This window comes from Balaenoptera physalus (genome assembly GCF_965194825.1).
Source record: "Balaenoptera physalus genome assembly, chromosome: 11".
Taxonomy (NCBI): Eukaryota; Metazoa; Chordata; class Mammalia; order Artiodactyla; family Balaenopteridae; genus Balaenoptera; species Balaenoptera physalus.
In genome coordinates this window covers 56,340,956-56,361,743 of record NC_138896.1, presented here as the reverse complement: position 1 = coordinate 56,361,743, position 20,788 = coordinate 56,340,956, and the positions used below count along the sequence as shown (strand labels likewise).

Below are 20,788 nucleotides of genomic sequence, written 5' to 3'. Positions count from 1 at the left end.
CTCCCCAGGGGACATTTGGCAGGATCTGGAGATATTTTTGGTTGTCACAACTGGGTCAGGGGGCTGCTACTGGCATCTGTTTGGTAGGGGTCTGGGATGCTGCCAAATACAGTACAGCTCCCACCCAAAAAATGATCTGGTCCAAAATGTCACTAGTGTCAAGACTGAGAAACTTTTGCAGGAATGTGAACTAGTCATCTCTGGAGAGGTTTCCCATGAACAAAATTCCAAATGCCAAAGGGGCTAAACGGGTTAATTAAGCATGATCTATCTGTAGAACTCTAAGCCAGCCTCTGAAAAAAGTAATATTTTTAAGGAACACAAAAAGGGTTATTTGGTTTTCTGGCATGTAAAGCAAGTGGGCTCCAGAAGTCCAGAAAATGGAAGTCTAGGTCACTAATAGGACATTATTTTGCCTGCAGAAAAATCATCTTCAGGGGATTTGGCAGTCAGTAGTAATATGGTGAAATCTTATTTCACTGACAATAAAAATAACATGAATATATCAATAACCCCAGGGTAGGATGCTTTTTAATGCAGAAAACCACACACAATCCTATTTGCCCACTGAAATAAACAGCCCTGCCTTGTCTTTCATGTCCATAGGCAATTTTGTTGGAGTCAGAACCACAAATACTATCCTCAGGGCAACACTATAGCACAAGATTAATAAGTTATTGGTCATTTTTATTGTAATGCCAACGTATCCTTCACATTAGATTCCTTTCCTAGTGTAATAAGATAAGGTTTCTGTATCACTTAATATCAAATGCCCATATAAAACAGCTGGCAAACCAAGGCTACAGAAAACAATTTTTTTTCACATCTCTCCCAAGAATCCATTTTCTTCAAATAAAACAATCCAAAAGGCTTTTACACAGCAGCCCTTAGTGAAAAGAGCACAGGAAAGATGCGATTTTGACTATGGGGGAGGAATTATTTCCCATCTCCCATGCTCATAGTTGAAAGTGATGGAATTTCATATTGGACTGTTAAAAAAGCAATAGGGCAATAGTAATAACACATTATAGAGTTATGCCAGATAGCTCCAAAAGAAGAATGGACATTTTTATTTTCCTAAGTTAGCCTATAGTAAAAAGTACCAAGCGTTTTACTTTTCCATTGTGACCCAGAAATTTCTTCACTGTAACCTTCAAAGCCTTAGATAAAAGTGACATTGAATTAATTTTTTTAAAGTGATAATTTGGGTAGATTCAAGCAGATGACACAACTGACATATTTTACTGCCTACATGCAAACAGCTCAGATACACCATGGTCCATGTTTACAAGTGTTTGTTCTTCATTAGAGAAATATCAAGCTTAATTTGGGAGTACTTATTTCTGTTTTATGTTGCTGTATTCAGGTTGAGGTTATGGAATTCAGAACATTTAACTGTTGACACAATTGAGCTACCAGCTATCCCCCAGACACATATTTGGATTTGATACTCAGAAACCCCTATGGCTGAGTGCAGTTAAGGGATGCCACAGGATCATAACATATGTTCTTTTTTTTTTTAATTGAAGTAGAGTTGATTTACAATGTTGTGTTAATATCTGCTGTACAGCAAAGTGATTCAGTTATAGATATATATATATATATATACACACACACACACACACACACGCACACATTCTTTTTTATATTCTTTTCCATTATGGTTTATTGCAGGGTACTGAATATAGTTCCCTGTGCTATACAGTGGGACCTTGTTGTTTATCCCTTCTGTATATAATAGTTTTCATCTGCTCACCCCAAACTACATAGGGTTGCCATATGATCCAGCAATCCCACTTCCGGGGTATATCCAGACAAAACTATGATTCAAAAAGATAAAATATGATCTTTAACAGTGACATGGCACATCTCCAAGAGGACAAGCTCATGTCACTGTTCCATCAAGAAGCCTTCCGAATCCCTCATTAGAATGTAATTGCTTTTCTCTGTAGTCCTATGACATTAATTTTCTTTATTTTTCTTTGTGAAAAGAATAGAAAAATATAAACAGTGAAAAATAAGTCTCCCTCTCACCCCTACTTCTCGGTACTCTGTTGGCTCTCCCCAGAGGACCACTGTCACCATGTCTTGTGTATTCTTTCAGAAATATTTTATACATATAAAAGTTAATACATACATAAATCTCATAGCACTTTGTGCTTCTGTCACAATACTACTTGCATTGTATCTAGAATTTCCATGTGTGCCCATTGTTCCTGACAGGATGGGAAATATTTCTTTTTCAAATTTGCATCACCATAATGATTTTAAATGGTACAATAGATAAGTATTCAAATGATAAAATCTGTTGATCTGAGTCAGCATTAAGCGACCTTTAACAATATTAACTGGATTGGAGTCAGCTGCAACTGTATCTTTGGATACATTTGTTCTACATAAAATGGGACCAGTTTCTTCTCTACAGCAATAAATATTTATCTCTCTGTTAGGTTACCGCTCTCTGAGTTAGGTTTGCCTACTGGATCGAATACAGCAATGTAATTAGGAGTAAATACTTGACTCTGGACATTCATGTTCCATTCCTTCATATGCTAAGTGAATTTTCTAAATCAGCTTCCCCACTTCAGAGAAGTGTATGCTGACAATAACTCAAGGAACAGTGTGTTGAGGAAACATTTGTGGTTATTTTGGCATCTTAACATCCATAGAAATGACTATTCTTCTACTCTCCATTATTTAAATGTTACCATATAAGGCAGTAAAACCAAAGATGAAAAAAACATTTTAAAAACCATCTACATGAAGAAATATCAAGTGAATAGGGTTAGTGAGCTACAATCTTCCGATCTCTTCCATTTCATGAAATAAAGTTTCTACCTTCTTGGTACCAACAACACAATGGATAGTCTAAGCCTTCCGAAATTCCATTCTTAACCCAGGACATGAGAAACTCATGTGCAGTTTGGCTCCTTTGGGTGAAACTGCAGGTTGCATTTAAGTAGGATCAAAGCAGAAATAGAGATACAGACGTTGAGAACAAACGTATGGATACCAAGGTGGGGTGGTGGGGTGGTGGGATGAATTGGGAGATGGGGATTGACATATGTACACTATTGATACTATGTATAAAATAGATAACTAATGAGAACCTACTGTATAGCACAGGGAACTCTACTCAATGCTCTGCAGTGACCCAAATGAGAAGGAAATCCACAAAAGAGGGGATATATGTATACGTATAGCTCATTCAATTTGCTGTACTGTGTAAACTAACACAATATTGTAAAGCAACTATACTCCAATAAAGAAAATAATAAAGAGGATCAGATTTGGGTCTTACAGAGGGACAGAGTGGCTTGATGCCAGGAAGGGGAATGGTTTCCTTAATGCCACCTTGCTGGAGCCAAGCAGACGTCATCAGTCACATTTTCTGCTTCTGATTTGGCATTCACAGTACTAAGTTAAACAGTCTGTAAAGATGAATAAGACATGGAACCTGACTTCAGAGTTAACAGTCCATCAAAGAAATAAATATGATGTCAACAGCTACATGATAAAAAGACTGTCAGTGTATCATGGTCACATGAAATGTAGTGTAACAATAGTGTCAATATTGACAATGAAGATCACATTGTGCCATGCAGGGGTCCTTTGATCCTTACAAACTCTTATGAAAAGGTACTGTTACTATCATCTCCACAGAGGAGGAAACTAAAGCACAAACAACTTGCCCATGTCTGGTAAATGAAAGAATTTGGATGTGCAACTGGGCAGGCTGGTTTTGGAGTCTGAACTCCTAACCACTGCTTAAACTGTGTCTCTTACGATTAATTGTGTAATTAGCTCTGCCTGGTATGATTTAATGGTGTTCTTTACTTTATTTATTTATTATTTTATTTGGCTGCATAGGGTTTTCATTGCTGTGTGTGGGCTTTCTCTAGTCGCGTCGAGTGGGGCTACTCTTCATTGTGGTGCGCGGGCTTCTCATTGTGGTGGCTTCCCTTGTTGCAGAGCATGGGCTCTAGGTGCACGGGCTTCAATAGTTGTGGCATGCGGGCTCAGTAGCTGTGGCTCATGGGCTTTAGAGCACAGGTTCAGTAGTTGTGGCACGCGGGCTTAGTTGCTCCACAGCGTGTGGGATTTTCCCAGACCAGGGCTCGATTCTTAACCACTGCGCCACCAGGGAAGTCCCTAATGGTGTTCTTTAAATGAGAGCAGTGAAAGAAAGAAAGAAGGAAGGAAGGAAGAAAGGGACGGAGGGAGGGAGGGAGGAAAGAAGGGAGGAAGGAAGGAATTAGGAAGGAAGGAAGGAAGGAAGGAAGGAAGAATATCACCATTCTCTCCAGGCAGAGAGAATTCCATGAGCAACAAGACACAGGGTTAAAGTAGCTTGGGATGCTCTGATAATCAAAGAAGGTCCAGTTCAGTTGCAGGAACCAAATCATGGAGTTCTTTTTGTGCCATTCTTGGAAGTTTGAGTTCTGTTCTGCAGTTAGTAAAGTCCACATAATACATTAAACCAGGCAGGTAGATGATTACTGATTGCTTTTTGCTTTAAAAAATTATTCAAAAAGCAATGTGAAAATGGTTTGGAGGTCAGTTATGTTAGCAGCAAGTAAAAGCTTAGTACAGGTAGGGAATGGTGATTGAATAAACTCAACCAGTGGCAGGGAGGCAGATACAGTTCAAAGACAGATGGAGTAAGTTTTAAGGACCAATTTTATTATAAAGAATGTTTTAGGAGAGAATACCCAGAGAACTTGGAATTTATGGCTTAAATGGCTTTAGAGTGTATTTTTTAAAAAGGAACAAGTCATTTGATCTTGTTTTTCATTTGATTTGGTTTGTATGATGAAAGATTGATGAAGATAATGACCTCACTTTGGGACAAAGCTATCCAGGGGCAGCACCTAATGCAGTTAGACACAAAGGTGATTTTTTTTGCATCTAGTTATGAACTTGAAGTATGGACTTGGGAGTCTTCAGTTCCTAAAAGCAGGAGGAGTGGATGAGATCAACTGGAGAGAACACAGAGTGAGAAAAGACTAAACCCTGAGAAAGATTAATAAAAGTGGGCAGAAGAGGAGGAATCCACTGACACCAAGTAAGCAGTGCAAGGGGAGAGCAAGGAGGGTCAGCAAAGGATGGAGTCGTGAAATCTAAGAAATAAGAAATTTTCATGAAGCTGTAAATGGTAACAATAACAACAACAACAGAAAGTCAAATGATGCAAGATCTCAAACAGTATAAGGACTAAGAATGCGTCAGTTACAACTGACAAATTTGGAGATCACTGGAGACACCAGCAGGGAAAATTCCAGTCAAGTCTGAGACCAGAATTCACACTTTAATAGGCTTAATTTAATAGAGACAATATGGGAAGACAGTGTGTATAGAAAACTGGGGTTGTTTACCAGTGAAAAGAAAGCTAAAATAGTGTGGTCACTAGAAGTGATCTCATGGGCAGAAAAGGATTGTTTTGCTTCTACCTTCTTTATAGGTGGGAGAGACTTGAGTATTTTACAGGCTGAAAGGAATATTCAGTAGACAAGACAGTACTGAAGACAGGGACTGCTGGATGACACAAAGTTCTTTATCAGATGACAGGAGATAAAATAAAGAAGATGGTATTCTCAGCATCTTAACTACAATTTGTTTCCTGAGGGAAATATTCATTGTTGTAAATGTCTAAGTGGACAGTGGAGAGGATGAACCACTTTTGCAACTGTTGAAATAGTTCAAAGGATAGGACGTTATACTGTTACTATAAGGTACAGACAAAGACGTCACAGAAGGCAGAGGTACGTACTTGCAGTTGACCTCTATACAGTATAGACGGTGACCTGGGAAGGGAGACATGCTCCTTGCGTGCTAGGCAGTCCTCACTGCCTCTAATACGGCATCACCCAAAGTTCACTTTGGGCTGCTCAGATTGCAGGCTGAAATCTCAATTTTCTTCTCTGTAGGTTTGTAATGGATCAGGATGAAAACTTGGAAAGTTAGGTCTTTGGGAAAACAAATTCAGATTTTAAATTGTGCACTGGAAAGATGACTAACTAAAGCAAAGCATTCACTCACTCCAGTCCAGACCTAGGTCACTGGGGCATCTCCAATCCTTGACCTAGAGCCTTGGTCAAGAAGATCTTTATAATAAACAGATAGATATATAGTACAGATAGGTAGATGATTCATATATTCATACACCCATATACATGTATGGAAACATGAACACTTGTTGAATCTAGTTAATAAACTTATAGGTATTCATTCAATTATTATTTCTACTTTCTAGTGTGCAAATAAATTTCTAATTGTAATTACATGTATTTTTACATGTATTAGACTCTGAAACCATGTGCCATTAAATTACAGATATAAAATACTTGGTACTTAGTATGTGTTCAACAAATGTCATTCCCTTACATTATAATACCTGTTTTCTGTCACTGTCGCTGAGCATATAATGCCTTATTCTGTGCCTTTTGAGTTAACTATTTTATCTTCCCAACTATACAGTATAATTCTAGAGGACTTTATTTCATGTCTTTACATCTTGTCTTTTGTTCTTCTGACCACCAAGTTTAAAGTGCCTTGTTGGAAATAAGAGAAGGCTTATTGGATAAATGAAAGGATATCCTTAAGTTTCACTCCTAGAGAAGTTTTAATCAACAAAGGACAAAGGACTAGACTCTTACGCTAGACTACCAACCGTGTTGACTCTTTCATGGAAGGATAGACCATGAGTTTCTTGAGGGCAAAGCCCTTGTCTCATACACTGTTGTTTTAAACCTATAGAGCATAGTACTGTGCTTGGCAGACTCATTGGATGTTTACTGAATGAGTAAATAAATGACCCCCTGAATGAATAACTATAAAAATAAGAGGGAGATAAACATTTTCTACATCTCACAGGTGTTCATTAGATGCAGCTGACTAAATAGAAAAATGGAGTTTAATTCCTTCTATCCTCTAAGTTGATCTTAAATGAGACCTTCATTCTGATTGATTCTTTAATGAGACTGAAAGACAGAAAACTGAAAGCCATGGAGAAATCTAAGATAAAAGATTGTGAAAATAAAAATAATACTTATTCTTTGGTTTGTTGGTCCATTGCAGGATGGCCAAAGTAAAGAAAAGAAATTGCGAAGTAAGAAGAAAGTTTCAACCAAAGAATATTCAGAATGACAGAATTTTAGAGAGGCCAGATCGTGTAGCTTAAGTTTGATTTTTCAGAGGAGAAGTTTAGGCTATGTGACTTGTTCTAAGTAAGAGGCTGCAAGTTTCCAGGTGCTTATTACAATGAAGAATGAAAATGCAATCACCAAGCTACTAACTTGACTCTGTCCGTTACCCTTCCCCTGATAGCCAGAAGGCAAAAGTGGAAGCATTATTAATGTCAAAATGAACCTGGGCACATGCTAAAATTACTGAAATCTAAACTCTAGAGTTATTAGTAGGAGCGACACTCTTACGGTAGAGATACACGGACACTTCTCCCAGACCAGTCTATCTACATACACCCCCCTTCAAGTCCTACTCCTTATTCTTTCTCAGATGAGAAAGGGAGAGACAGAATGTGGGCAGAAGCATTGTGAGAATGAGTGACATGGGGGGTGCCATGAAATAAGAGTCACTCACAGGAAGAAAAAAATACATTGATGAGAAAGGTTTAAAACAAAAAGACAGATTTGAATATTTTTCTTCAGTACTGATTTCAGAGTTCAAATATTTTTCTTCAGTACTGATTTCAGAGTTCAATTCACTTAGCAATTAAAATAGAGAAAATGTAGTCTACTTACCCATTCTGTATGGCAGCTGTGGGGTCATAGGTCAGAGCCATGCCAGCCTGTATATGGGGGGAAGAGGGGAGAAAATGGATCTTAACATTTTTACTGTGGCGTCCAAAGCATTCAGTACGCACAATGATTTTATCTTTACTTTCTATGATTTAAGTTTACTTTATCCTATATATTTCTCCTCCCTGACTACCAAGACTAGCATTTTTACTATCTGAACACCAGAATCCACCAGTGAGTTAGGGAGTTTATATTATATATACAGACAAACCAAAGAACAATGCAGTTTGGATGATTTGCATTTCTAATTCATCAGCCATGTACTGTCTAATCTGGTATCCTTATAATTTCTCACTATTTTCAAGAATACCTATTGTATATCTCATGGCATGAAAAAAAGGAAAGGATAGATACTGGGGTCAGAGTAAAAATAAAAGCTACTTAAAACGCATTCGACCTTTTAGAAGAAAATGTTAAGAAACATTTATTTTAAAATATTGCATGCCTCAGGGGTGTCTAGGCAATGAATCACAGAGTGCTGTCCAATACTTGCTAGTACCTGTCCCACTAAGAGTGTAGAAAGGGAAGGATGTGATGGAAATTCTAGGCCTTGTGGCTAATAAGGAGGTGGTTTAGTTTTGTTTCTAAGAATAAAACCACCACTGAAAAACTACATTTCTGTAACTGGCAGTTGTTACAGAAAAGAATATCAACTTGATGATCGCTGACTGACATCCTACCTCCTTTCATACACATCATCATATTTCATCCTCACAAGGACCCTATGAAGTAGGCAGGAGAAATATTTCCTCCATTTGATAGATGCAGACATGGAAACTTGGAGGGATCAAGTGACTTGGTTAAGGTCACATGTGTGGAGGCAGAACCAGATTCCAACCCAGACCAGCCATGACATTGACTAGGATTTTGAATGAGCCCCGAAGATCATTTCTCTGTGGCCACATGGGTCTACCACCCTTTGTTTTCCAGAACTTTCAGCCTGGTTATTGCTTGTGAGCAGAAACAGAAATAGAATGAAACAAAGCTGACTAGGTTGTCTTTAGGTTGGATTTCTTTTCTTTTTTGAAACTTAAAAATAAATTAGTCCAATGTCAACCTCCTGGCTCGATATTGCATTATTATTATATAAGATGTAACCATTGGGAGAGACGGGGTGCAGGGTAAATAGGACCTCCCTGTACATGTCTTTTGCAATTTCCTGTGAATATATAATTATTTCAAAATAATAAGTAAGAAAAAATAAATTAGCTTTAGTAAGAAAAAAATAAGAAAAAAATAAATTGACTTTTGTAGAGGATAAGGAAAACCATAAAAACTTTAGAGACAATAAAAAAGAGCTTTCATGTTTGAGTTTTTTGCCAGTGTGATTGAAGGTGGTTTTCCTGATAAGCTCATTTAATTCCTCAGTTTTAACACATAACTGAAATGAAAATTCTCAGGCTTTCTAAGATAGGGCCTGAAGTCCAGGATGGCCTGCTACATTCAAGCTTACATGCATTGTTTTCCCTAAACAGTAATTTAAAAATTATTATTAAGAATGGTATGAGGAACAAAACTGTAGAGCCATCTATAAATGAAACTGGCATACAGGGAACACACATAATTGAAACGAAGTTTGCAAACAAAGCTGAGATGGAGATGGACTGAGAACACAGGCTTAATGATAACTGCCCATCACTCATGTTAAAGAAATACAATATGATAATGTGACAAGCTGGGGTCTGGAAAATGAGAATAGAAGAGTGGAAATGAAGACAGATTACTTTCCCCCCATGGGAGAAGCAAAGGTAGTGATGTCAAAGCACATAGATTCTAAGTCTAAATTCTTCCCTGGATGGGGTCTCTGCCATGTGACAAATGGGAGGCTGGTCCGAGGCCAAAGACTCCCCAGGAGGGACCTGTCCAGGCGGGACTCCATGGTTCTGGGTCCTGGAGAGGGCAGCTGGAAAAGCTGTCCATCTGGGATGAGATTTCCCTCTTAGACACCCTAAGCTTCTCTCCCCTAACTTATCCAAGATGTCACACCAAAGACAGGATGAAAAAAACAGGCTTTGTACTCAATAAAGATATTGTTATTTAATAAGAGATTTAAATGATCATTGTATCTTCAGACCCCTGTTCACCCCCAAATTGTTTAAATCCCAGAGGACTTGTAGGAAGCCACGTTTAACTGTTTTCCTTGAACGTATTTTCCAATAGTGCTCAGAGACCAATGCCTTTCTTGAATGATAGGTCTTCAATATTCTCTTTTTATGCCATGTGTATTTGTTCGGGCAATGTCAGGTAAAGAGTTTTTTCTTTCACATTTGAATTCCTCATGGATTATAGTTAACCTCATGGATTATATTTAACCATGGATTATAGTTAACCAATCCTCATGGATTATAGTTAACCAATCAGGTCTAGCTAGGAATACGGTAATTATCACAAAAATTCTCTCTCTTTCTTGAACAGTATTTGATAATCAGAAAGCCTACGTTGGCCTCTTCCTCCATCTTAAACCTCCACTCATCTTTCAGAAGATGGAGAGAACTAAATAGATGATGATATGGTTTAGTGGAAAGAATATATGTTTTGGACCTGGGTCCAAGTCTTAGCTCTGTTGTTCTCTAGCACTGTGACCTCAGGCAAGTTATTTAATCTATTTGAGCCTCATGTTCCTTAATCGTCAAGTGGTATAGTAATACCTACCTCAGATGATTGTTGTGAAATTTAAAAGATATTACTTTTGTGAAATGCCCACCACAGTGCCTGGAGACAAGACACATACGTAAACATTATAACACAAAGCAACACGTGGTAAGTGCCCCGTGAGGGTATGCATGAGGTGTAGGGGAGATGCCAGGGTGGTCAGGGAAGGCACTTGGAGGAGGTACAGGTGAGAGATTTCCACAGATGGAGATGAGAGGCGGAGGCCAGCTTAGGCAGAAGGAATAATAGCATGGAAAAGGCGTGTGAATAAAAAGGGCAAGGCGGATGATCCACTTGCAGTAGAACATTGGAGGGAGCAGTTGACAATAAGATTTGGAAGGAAAGGAGGAAGGTCTTGATTGCTTGGCTCCTCTTGGGGAGCCACAGATCATTTTTCAAGGAGGAAAATGATATAGTCAAAGAGGGCTTTGGCAACAAGAAACAGCATGAGCCCCCCTGGAAAACAGAGAGAAGAACCAGAGTGATGGGTGAGTAGGGTAGGCACTGGGGGACAGGTGGGTGGAGAGAAACTAAGGTGAAGATGAAGCCAAGTTTCATCTACTTCATGATTTTGCCTGGGGCCAGTCGTGCCTCTGAGGACCTTTGGCAAGAGGAGACAACCAGAGATCTGCATTGGAACACTGTGGTTTACAAAGCAAGGCATGGGTTAAACAAAGGGTGTTTGAACTTAACCCACTGGCTGAATATCACAGCAAAACAACTAACACTGGGAGGCACCTGGTTTTCATTTCATGTGTAACAGATTGTTGAGTTATAATTCTAATATGGTCTTAATGCAGATTTCGCATTCCATTTCCTTTTGTTTCTTTCCACAAGGTAAAAAAGAAAATCGATTTTGCTGCTCTGTCTAGCCACCTTTATACTGAGCTAGAACCATGAAATTGTCATTATGTAATTAACAAATTTTATGGCATGTTTACAAACTCCAGAGTCACACAAAAAGTAAAGTAACTTGGAACAAAACGAAAATGTCACACCACATAAATAGAGAAGTGATGTTTAAGCCCGTCACTCCCTTTTGAAAGGGGTTTATTAAATTCACAAATATTTTCCACTTTTTAAATTCACATTATTTGTGGATTAAAGGCATTTATGATTTATTTAAAACAAAGAGGGGGCATTTTTGTCATTTTCCAGCAGCAGCTGAGTTTTGGCTTAATATTTCAGCCATAATGGGGTATTTCTAGTCCTTTCAGATAGAATCTATACTATAAGAGCTAAATAAAAACTTTAAAATATGGTTTATTGGAGTAATTAGGTGTCAGTGAAAAAATGTTGCCTGCCATATCAGTAAACAAAGATTTGCAGCCATCAAGCCATCACACTACAGCCACTCTGGTGAGCCCCGAGGGAACTCAGGATAGAAACAGGATGCCCACCGTCAAATCATCAGACACTGCAGCCACCGCCCACCCCACAGTGCACCCTGAAGAGAATCAGGATGAAAAAGCACAGGATACTGGCCCCAGATAGCTGAGGTGCATATCAAAGCAATGATTTCAATGAGCCCTGACTTTTGCATCTTCCCATATATAGGAAAATGCATCCTTAACTTGAGATGTCTGGTTTTCCTTAATTAACAGTAATCTTTTGATGTTCCAACTACCTGGTTTTTGTTGCAAAAACTCCTATATATCCTGGTTCCTCCCTTACCTCTTTGGAAGCAGTCTCTCAGAGTGATCTGAGATGCTGTGTCCCAGGCTTAAGTTCTCAGTTTTGTCCAACAAATAAAACGTAATTCTCAACTTCTAGGTTGTGCCTTTTTTTTTCAGTCGACATAGGGACCCAAAATTATTTCCCATAAACACAGGGGATTCATTGAGACACATCATTTTGACTTAGGGGCTACATATTTGATATCCATAACTTTAAATGAAGAAGTAATAATTATGGAAATACTGCTTAAAATGTTCTCGCTAGAGAAGGCATTACCACTTCAAGAAGACCTTCTGGACTGGAATGCTTGGTCTTATCTGAGGAGCAGAGTATCATTGACTCTAACAAAGCCACTGAAAAGATAGCTGATAGAACGGTTTCTATCATTTTTGAAACTGTTTGTACAGTGTAATGTGAATGGGAATCAAAACATTTGATTACATGGACAAATACACACTGTAATTCCTGGAAAACTGAAACACTGATGTTGTAGCCTAATGTTTCTCCTTTTTCTAAATTCTGCCCTGACACACAATACAATACATCATGATTGGATGAGTTACAAACGAATAACTACAAAAATTTCCAGTCCTCTAAGAGCAGATTTCAGGCAACACTGTAATAAATAGGTAGTAAATAGTGCATATTTTAGTAAATATCACGTACTGGATTAGCACAAGATGAGTTCAGGAAGCCAACGAAGAAAAGGATAACTTGGTTTTCCGGATATTATTTTTAAAGAGTTTAATTCTTGCAACTAATTAAACAATCTTTATAACTGTTAGCTGGTTATGGTTAAACATTCAATAAATGAAATAAGATGACTTAAAAAATGATATGTGAAAAGGGCTTAAAAGTATAATGCGTTATAAATGTTTTGGTACTGCTATTGTCATGAAACCTCATTTAACTTTGTTTATATTTATTTACCAGACTTTCTCTTTAGAAAACATGCCTTTTAGTGAAGAAATCATGATACAAAATTACGTGTACAATATGTGTGAACAAATAAAAATTTTAAAAATTAAAAAAATCTTCGACTAATAAGGAAAAATTACTGTCAACAATGTTCAATATTGGGATAAGTATTAACTATAAATGGCTTTTTTTTTCTTTCATATTTTTTCTGGCTCTTTTAAGTTGTATATGATGAGAAATATTTTATAATGGAGGAAAAACCAAAGAAACATACTATATCTTCTATTATTTGTTTTAAAATTATAAATTCAGGAGGGTAGAAAAAGGTATACTATTTGTAAAAGTCATATAGATCAGAGGCCTGATTCAGAAGTAAGCTTGAAAATGTCAGGAGACATTTGGGTTTGCTGGGTCAGTAGAATACAGAAAGCTGGGAAGGATAGGGACTGTTACAGCCAGAAGGGTCAAGGTGAGAATGAGCAGGGGGTCAAGAATGAAGACCGAAAATCCAGGGTTAATGATTCAGGGTTTCTAGTGGTGGAAGCTAGTAACGATTTATAAATCCAAAGGCCAAACTGGCTGAGAAATTGAAGGTTTCATATGTGATCCCAGAAGTGTGGATATCCAAGACATTCAGAGGAATCAATAAAAATCACCAGCAAACCACAAAGTGATCAATACCCCGTCAAGCTTTTGGCCAAAGAAAGGTCTTTTAACCTCTTTCCTGTTAAGAGAGCGTGGTTGCTGAAGAGGATGTGAGAGCCTGAACTCCTGGCCTTCACAAGAGGCAAGTGGTAGGGTTTTACCGGGAATGGCTCTGGCATGGATACGTGACCACTGAGTGGTCCGTGTCTCCTGGGAGAGGCAGTCAACCATGTAAGGCAGATCTCTGCTCTCACCTGCTGGATGGATGCTCCTTGGGCTTTGTGCAGCCAGTCCCTCCCTACCTAACTGTCCCAAAAGATGCCAACCAAGCTGTGAACTGGCTTACAGTACACTCCCTGACTTTCATAATTTCTGAACCCCCAAATCATTGTTATTCCAAATCGTATTTGATTAGTTTGCATCATTTGACCAGGGAATTTTTTTTTTTCCCTTCTTCTTTCAAAACTCCTTTCCCTCTGCTTCTGTGAGGCTCTCCCCTAGTTTTCTTCTGACCTCTCAGAGGGCTTTTTCTTGTTCGATCTGCCTTTGAGGTGCCAGTGCTCAGCACCAGGGTTTCCCTCCTTCTCTCTCCTTCTACACAGTGATGACCTTCATTTTCTGATCCCAACTATTGTTTATTACCATGTGATGCCCAAATCTTGGTCTCAAACTCAAGTATCCATACTGAGTTCCAGACACTTATTGCCAAGTTAAATTAGTAAGTTCATGTATCATCAGTATCTTTTTTTAGGTAATCATTTCTTGTTTGGGTGTTTACTACTATCCTTTGGTAAAAATATCCTCTCCAGCCTTTGCTTGCACCTTCCTTTCCATCCACCAGCCATACCACCATGCTGTGAAATGTGTTCTTATGATAGGCAGATCTGACCACATCGGTGGCATCTTATCACCTTTGAGATAAAACATGGCTTACAGAGCCCTTCATGATCAAATGTGTATGTACCTCCTGACCTCCACAACTTTCCTGTGCAATTCCAGACCCCACCCTTCACCAAACTCAGACATACACTCACCCTGCCCTATAGTGTTAACCTCTGGGCCTTTGCTGCTATAGGTTTTGGCTGGAAATTTTCTGTATCATTGTCTGAGGGAATATTGCAATGCTCTTCTCCCAGCCTCAGGCTAAGTGTCATAGCCTCTAAAAGCCATTTCTCTCTCCATGAAGCATTAACCTCTGCCTTAGTTCTGCCCCCATGACGCAGGATGGGAGCTAACATGACCACACTTTGCCATGCGTATGCCTCTCTTAACCAGGCTCCTGGCTGTTTCCATCTTGGTATCTCTTCTTCCCGAACCAGTGCTTGGAATGTAACAGACTCAGTAAATGTTTGTTCAATGAATTAGTAAATGAATATATTTCCACTGCGGGGAATGGAAATTTTGTGCAGTGGAAATGTGGAGCCCCAACCGCTGGACTGTCAGGGAATTCCCAAATTTGTATTTAAAAATGGAATTGGAGTGTTTTAGATTTTCCTTATTAGCAAAATTTCCTTAAAAAAATTTCAAGTGAACTCACTCAAACGTCTAAGGACAAGGTCTCAGCCCTTGATTGATTAGTAGAGATGGGGGGAAGCAAAATGATTGTTGAGGTCATTGGGAGACCTTCCCGATGTAACAGGGCAGCCTGTGCACATGAACCATATCATGAGCAGGAGCCCAGGAGGAACTCGAGGCCCCTCCTTACCCAGGCATCTGACCCCAAGTGCAGAGAAGAGGAGATCGTTAAAAGTCCTCTTGAAATCTCCAGGAGTTTGTCAGGAATCAAGCAAATGAAATGCAGGGGATTTATCACTTAAAAAAAAAATAGTAAAAACAGGCAGAGAATAGAGATAATTTCCCTCCTTGTGTTTGGGAAGAGAACATCAAGGAGAGTTATGCTATTGTTTATGAACTCTGTCATCTCGATATTTCTCCTTTTTTGGCTTTCGCTACAGCATTCTTGTCAGACAGAGATGCTCTCCCTTATCTTACAGCAGAGAAGGACAAGATAAAAAGATGCAGACAGAATTAAGACTGGAAGGCTGAGGCCGTCTATGGCGGCACACACAAAAAAGCATTGTTAAAAAGAAAGCAGGGTTTCCCTGGTGGCGCAGTGGTTAAAGATCCGCCTGCCAATGCAAGGGACACGGGTTCGAACCCTGGTCCGGGAAGATCCCACATGCCACGGAGCAACTAAGTCCGTGCGCCACGACTACTGAGCCTGCACTCTAGAGCCTGCGAGCCACAACCACTGAAGCCTGTGCGCCTAGAGCCCGTGCTCCGCGACAGAAGCCACTGCAATGAGAAGCGCGGGCACCACAACCAAGAGTAGCCCCTGCTCTCTGCAAGTAGAGAAAGCCCACGCGCAGCAACGAAGACCCAACACAGCCAAAAATAAAAATAAATAAATAAATAAAATTTTTTTAAAGAAAGAAGGAAGCAGAAGAAAAGGTATCATAGCATTATACCATGTAGCTAAAGGTCTCAAAGTCTCGGGGAAAAAAAAGTGCTAGTCTAAGTTCGTCATTAAAACCAAAGTTAAATGAAGCCTTGATTGATAATCATAAAAGAGATAAGAGAACATTGTCATATTTAATGTAAGTACTTCTGTTTTTATCTCTATCTAAATGACTGATCTTCATAGATTCCAAGACATAGATTTGTTGTTTTTTTTTAATTTTTATTTTATATTGGAGTATAGCTGATTAACAATGTTGTGTTAGTTTCAGGCAAACAGCAATCCAAGACATAGCTTTGTTTCACTTTTTAATATCCATGAAATCGGGGCTCACAGTATACTTGATGGCATTTGAGAGTTTGGCAAGTTTCTCCTCTTTTTTAGTGGTATTTAATATAACACTTTATCTTTAATTGATGATGTCTTAGAGTCAATGATGTAGTGTATATACTATTAATCTCCACCATAACATGGGTAAATAGGGTAAAAAAATATCAGATGCTGAGGTTGCATCCAGGGCGAGCCTGTGCAGCTAGACAGCTGAAAGTCCCAGGTATCTAGCTAATTGATCCGTATTCTGCCAGGTCCCAGCTATAGTTTGATGTTACCTTGAGGTCATAAGATGCAGCTTAAATATTGATGGGGATGATTCTGCATCTTGTGACAGGTGGGTTGCCAAGACAGTGTCAACAACTCCAGAAATCCCCCAGGTTGTTGATGCCCCACTTAGCTGCCCTGATCCGTGGAGACTGGGTCAAGGGCATACAGGAGACATGGAGATCAACCATCAGCCTTTCTCCTTCTAATTGCTTGATGTAATCTTTCCAGCCTTCAGCCCCTCCTAATTCTCCCAACACTATCCCCTCCCCAAGAATATAAGTAAGTTCTCTCATTCTCCTCCTTGGGAATGGAGAGGAGACAGAGGACTAGAGCTTGTCATCAATCACATTTTATCCAAACTTACACTATTACAGGAATTTACAAGATTTACCTTTAGTGATCATAGGTTAGTAAATATTAGACCCAGCAGCTTTAAAATAAGAACACTTAACTAAGAAAGCATTCATGCTGAGTTACTAAGAATTCAAGTTCTTTTGCCAATGGGAAGATTTCTTTTGAGATTAGAAGGGTCATTCACCTTGAGTCTGCTTTCGAAATTGCAGGCAAGGCACATGAAATGAAAACACTACATCTGGTGGGCTGGCTAACACACTTAACTGCAAGTGCTGTTGTGTATCATAACAGCCAATTGCTCTTTTCAAGATCACATATGTAAAGATTCTCCTTCAGTTCAAAGTTAAAAGGACTATTTGCAGAACCTGACCATGTTGCTAGGTACATCTTAACTTTTTTCCCAAGGTCTCATTAAAGGAAAGAATTGGACAACTAACTGCCAAGCACTATGATATATCCAATGGAAACAGTAGCAAACTATGTAGATGACGTTTCTACTTTCATGGAATATGTTTGAAGATAACCTGAATCTACATGCAACTATTACTAAGATTTTCAGATAATTCTTTAGCTATACTATTTCATAGGAAACAGTGCTTCAGTTTCTCCTCAAAGTATTACTTCTAATGGCTCATTGGGGCAGGACTTCAATTCCGTATCTCTGAAACAAATTTTCTAATGTTCAGTATTGTAAAATAAAATTGTAGTGAATATGGCTCCCAAGCTAACAGAAATGATGAATTCCCGGGCCTGTTGTCAGGTTCTTCTCATACTTAATACGAAGGACATTGACCGGTGACTGATCAAATAGTTTGGAAGCAGGATGCACTAGTCAGAAAAGATCCAACTGAAGGCCAGGGGGCCACGTGTTTGAGTTGTGCCTTGTTTTCCTTACTGCTAAGAATGTCTCAAAGCATGTGCTTTACAGTAACATTGGTAACAACTACTGACAGCCAAATACTTTCAAGAAACTCAACAAAATATTCTGTTGCTAGGGTTCCCTATGAATTGTGACTGGAGTGATAGCTTCTTCTCTCCAGATTTTATGAAGCCTGTTTGCTGTTACTTCCACAGACATCTACATGCCCTTCAGCATCAATAATGTCCATAACAATGTGACCCGGTTTGGTTCCTAAAGAGCCAAAATGGCTTCTTCTCAGATGCAAAGAGGTGTGTAAATAAGAATGATATAAATGATAGTAGAAATAATTCAATGTATTAGGCTAATGACTTTTTCTTGCTAAGGAAGATACATGAATCTTTACATTGGGTCAAATGTTTAAGGATTTTATGAAATAATTCCAAGTCTACTAGTCACTCATGGACTCATTAAGTTAATGAAAACAGGATCAGAGCTTTTTCCAAATTCCTTAGAAAGTTTTATACATATTGGTTGAGTAGAGTAAGAACTAATGTCTTTAAATCCATAAAGACTGACAGACTGTAACACAACTCTTCAAATTAAGACAGTTGGCTCATACACTGGTAACAGTTACTTTTGATACCCATGCACATTATTTTTTACATCAGTGGGAGAGACATAAACTTAACCAAGAGACTGGATCCCATTCAATGGCAGTGATCATAAAACAAGATAAAATTGATTCTTGTTATTTGAAGTAATTCTATTCTATTAAGTCACCATGAACACTGAATTAGGGAATACTGAATAACTGCTCCTAGAGGAAATATATGGTTAGGTTCCTGCAAGAGTCTGGTCACAACATTTTCACCAACTGATCAATAGATAACCTTGTTTTATATCTATTTTTCTCTAAAGACACCATATTTAATATATATTGTTGATTCATTAACATTGAACTCAAAACCAACAGCGCTCTAAGTCATGCCTGAACAAAGCTTATCTTCACTTTTCCATATTTTTTCCATAAGGCACATTATAGATTTCTTTCACATAGAAACACTAGACAACACTTCAGCACTACACTTGAGGGCCATTTTAAAGAGTGAAAAGCATGAACAAACAAAACCTGTAACCCTAAATAAACCAAAGAAAGGACATTAGTTGATAGTATAAGAACTGAAACAAGAAGGTAAAGCATCACGTGCTCAACCTCATCTGGGGGGTATGTGTTTGGTGACTCAAACTTTTTGCTGCTCTGCACATCTTCAAATGACCATAAAAACACCATGAGTATTGATCCTGGGTACCAAATAAATTTTAGCAAGTGGGATAAATTTACAAATCTGGTTCCCACAAATAATGAAGATCAACTGCATCTTTTTTCAAACTGATTATTTCGTGAGTCTGAGTCTTTCATTAAACAAAAGGAAATTTTATAAATTAATAGCACTATTTATAAGGATTCTAAAAATTCCTTACACAGAAGAATTTGGTAACCTCACCTTTGAATTAGATTAGGATGCAGAAGCTTAAAGATTATTTACATTAAGTACTATGAAGTCCGTAGAATATGCAAGAAAATTCATTTGCTAATTCTTTGTTAAATCCAGAAAGTCACCAGTTGTGGCATCAGAATGCTTCTTCTGTCAAAGATAATAGTTTTGAAAGATACTGGAAAGTACTTGACCATGAGGAGTACTTTTCATAGCCACGGAGGTTGTATAAGCACTTTTGTAAACGTCATTATTTGCCAGAATAGGTAGGCTAATAATTCATCTTCTTTCCCTTTAAAAACACCAACCATGTAATTCATCGGTAGCTCAATCTTTTCCTTGGTATCTACAAGAGTTCATGTTTTTCTTTTACTTTTTTTTCTTTTTCTTTCATCTTCTCCATCCAAGTCCCCCTCTCCTTGCCAAGCTCTTGGTTTTTCTGATTACATGACCTTCAAGGGAAAATTGGCTAGAAATTTGAAAATCACGTAATGTGCAGTGCCAAATAATGCTTGGAATGCAAATAACGATTGTGGATATGATCTTATAAAAACATTAACAAAACGTGGGTCAAAGTTTGTCATTCAGCTTGAAAGCTGTGGATTTGTGACTTAAACTCCAGTGTCTGACCCTGTTAGCCACTCAAGTAGAGTGCCTGGTAAATTACGATCAAAAGCAAACAATTTTGAGCATATCACAGACGTTGACACACATGATTCCTTAAAGTTCAGAAAGAATTATTATCCTAAGTTGGGCACATTAGAGGACTCAAGATTTATTAAATAACAACTCAAAGCTCAAGTTACTTCTCCTAACTTTATCCTGTCAGAGCCACTCAGCACCCATGAGCATGCATGCCTCTACGGGATGGGTGACAAAGCAGAGCTTTCCAACTTTCAGGAGAATTGGGGGTGTCGGGGGGTTTAAATGTAGACAAATCAGCTACTTACCCTGAAAAACAAACAACCAATCAATCAAATGAACAGTTAATGGTTAGTAACATGACAAATGTGAGCCGATATTCGTGCGGCTGCTGTTTTTGTTGTTATTTTTGCTGTTATTTTGGCTTTGGCTTTCTTTAACTGTTGTGTAGGTACGAAGCCAGTAACAGTCAGTGATTTTATTTCTACAACCTAAATCGTATTCAATTCTACTTGTAATCTCCTACTTTGCCACTTTAGGTTCCAAGGGGGTAGGGAGTCTGTCTCTATGTTTCCATCATGTCTGTAGTATCCAGTCTTGGATACTTTGGCTTCAACTTCATGTCACCAGCTGCATTAGCCCCTAACAAAATTCAGCCTGTACTTTG

General features: G+C 38.5%; 1 protein-coding gene across 11 annotated transcripts in view; it reads right to left on the bottom strand.

The window, feature by feature from the left end:
- The window catches only part of RBMS3 (RNA binding motif single stranded interacting protein 3), a gene marked incomplete at its 3' end in the record, with an annotated part of 716,065 nt that overhangs the window by 111,627 nt on the left and 583,650 nt on the right, over window positions 1-20,788 (bottom strand). For all 11 annotated transcript variants that reach the window (XM_082415132.1, XM_082415127.1, XM_082415131.1 and 8 more), the window contains exon 8: window positions 7,761-7,807. In XM_082415132.1, the coding sequence (XP_082271258.1) occupies window positions 7,761-7,807 (47 nt within the window). The remainder of the gene's footprint in view (window positions 1-7,760; window positions 7,808-20,788) is intronic.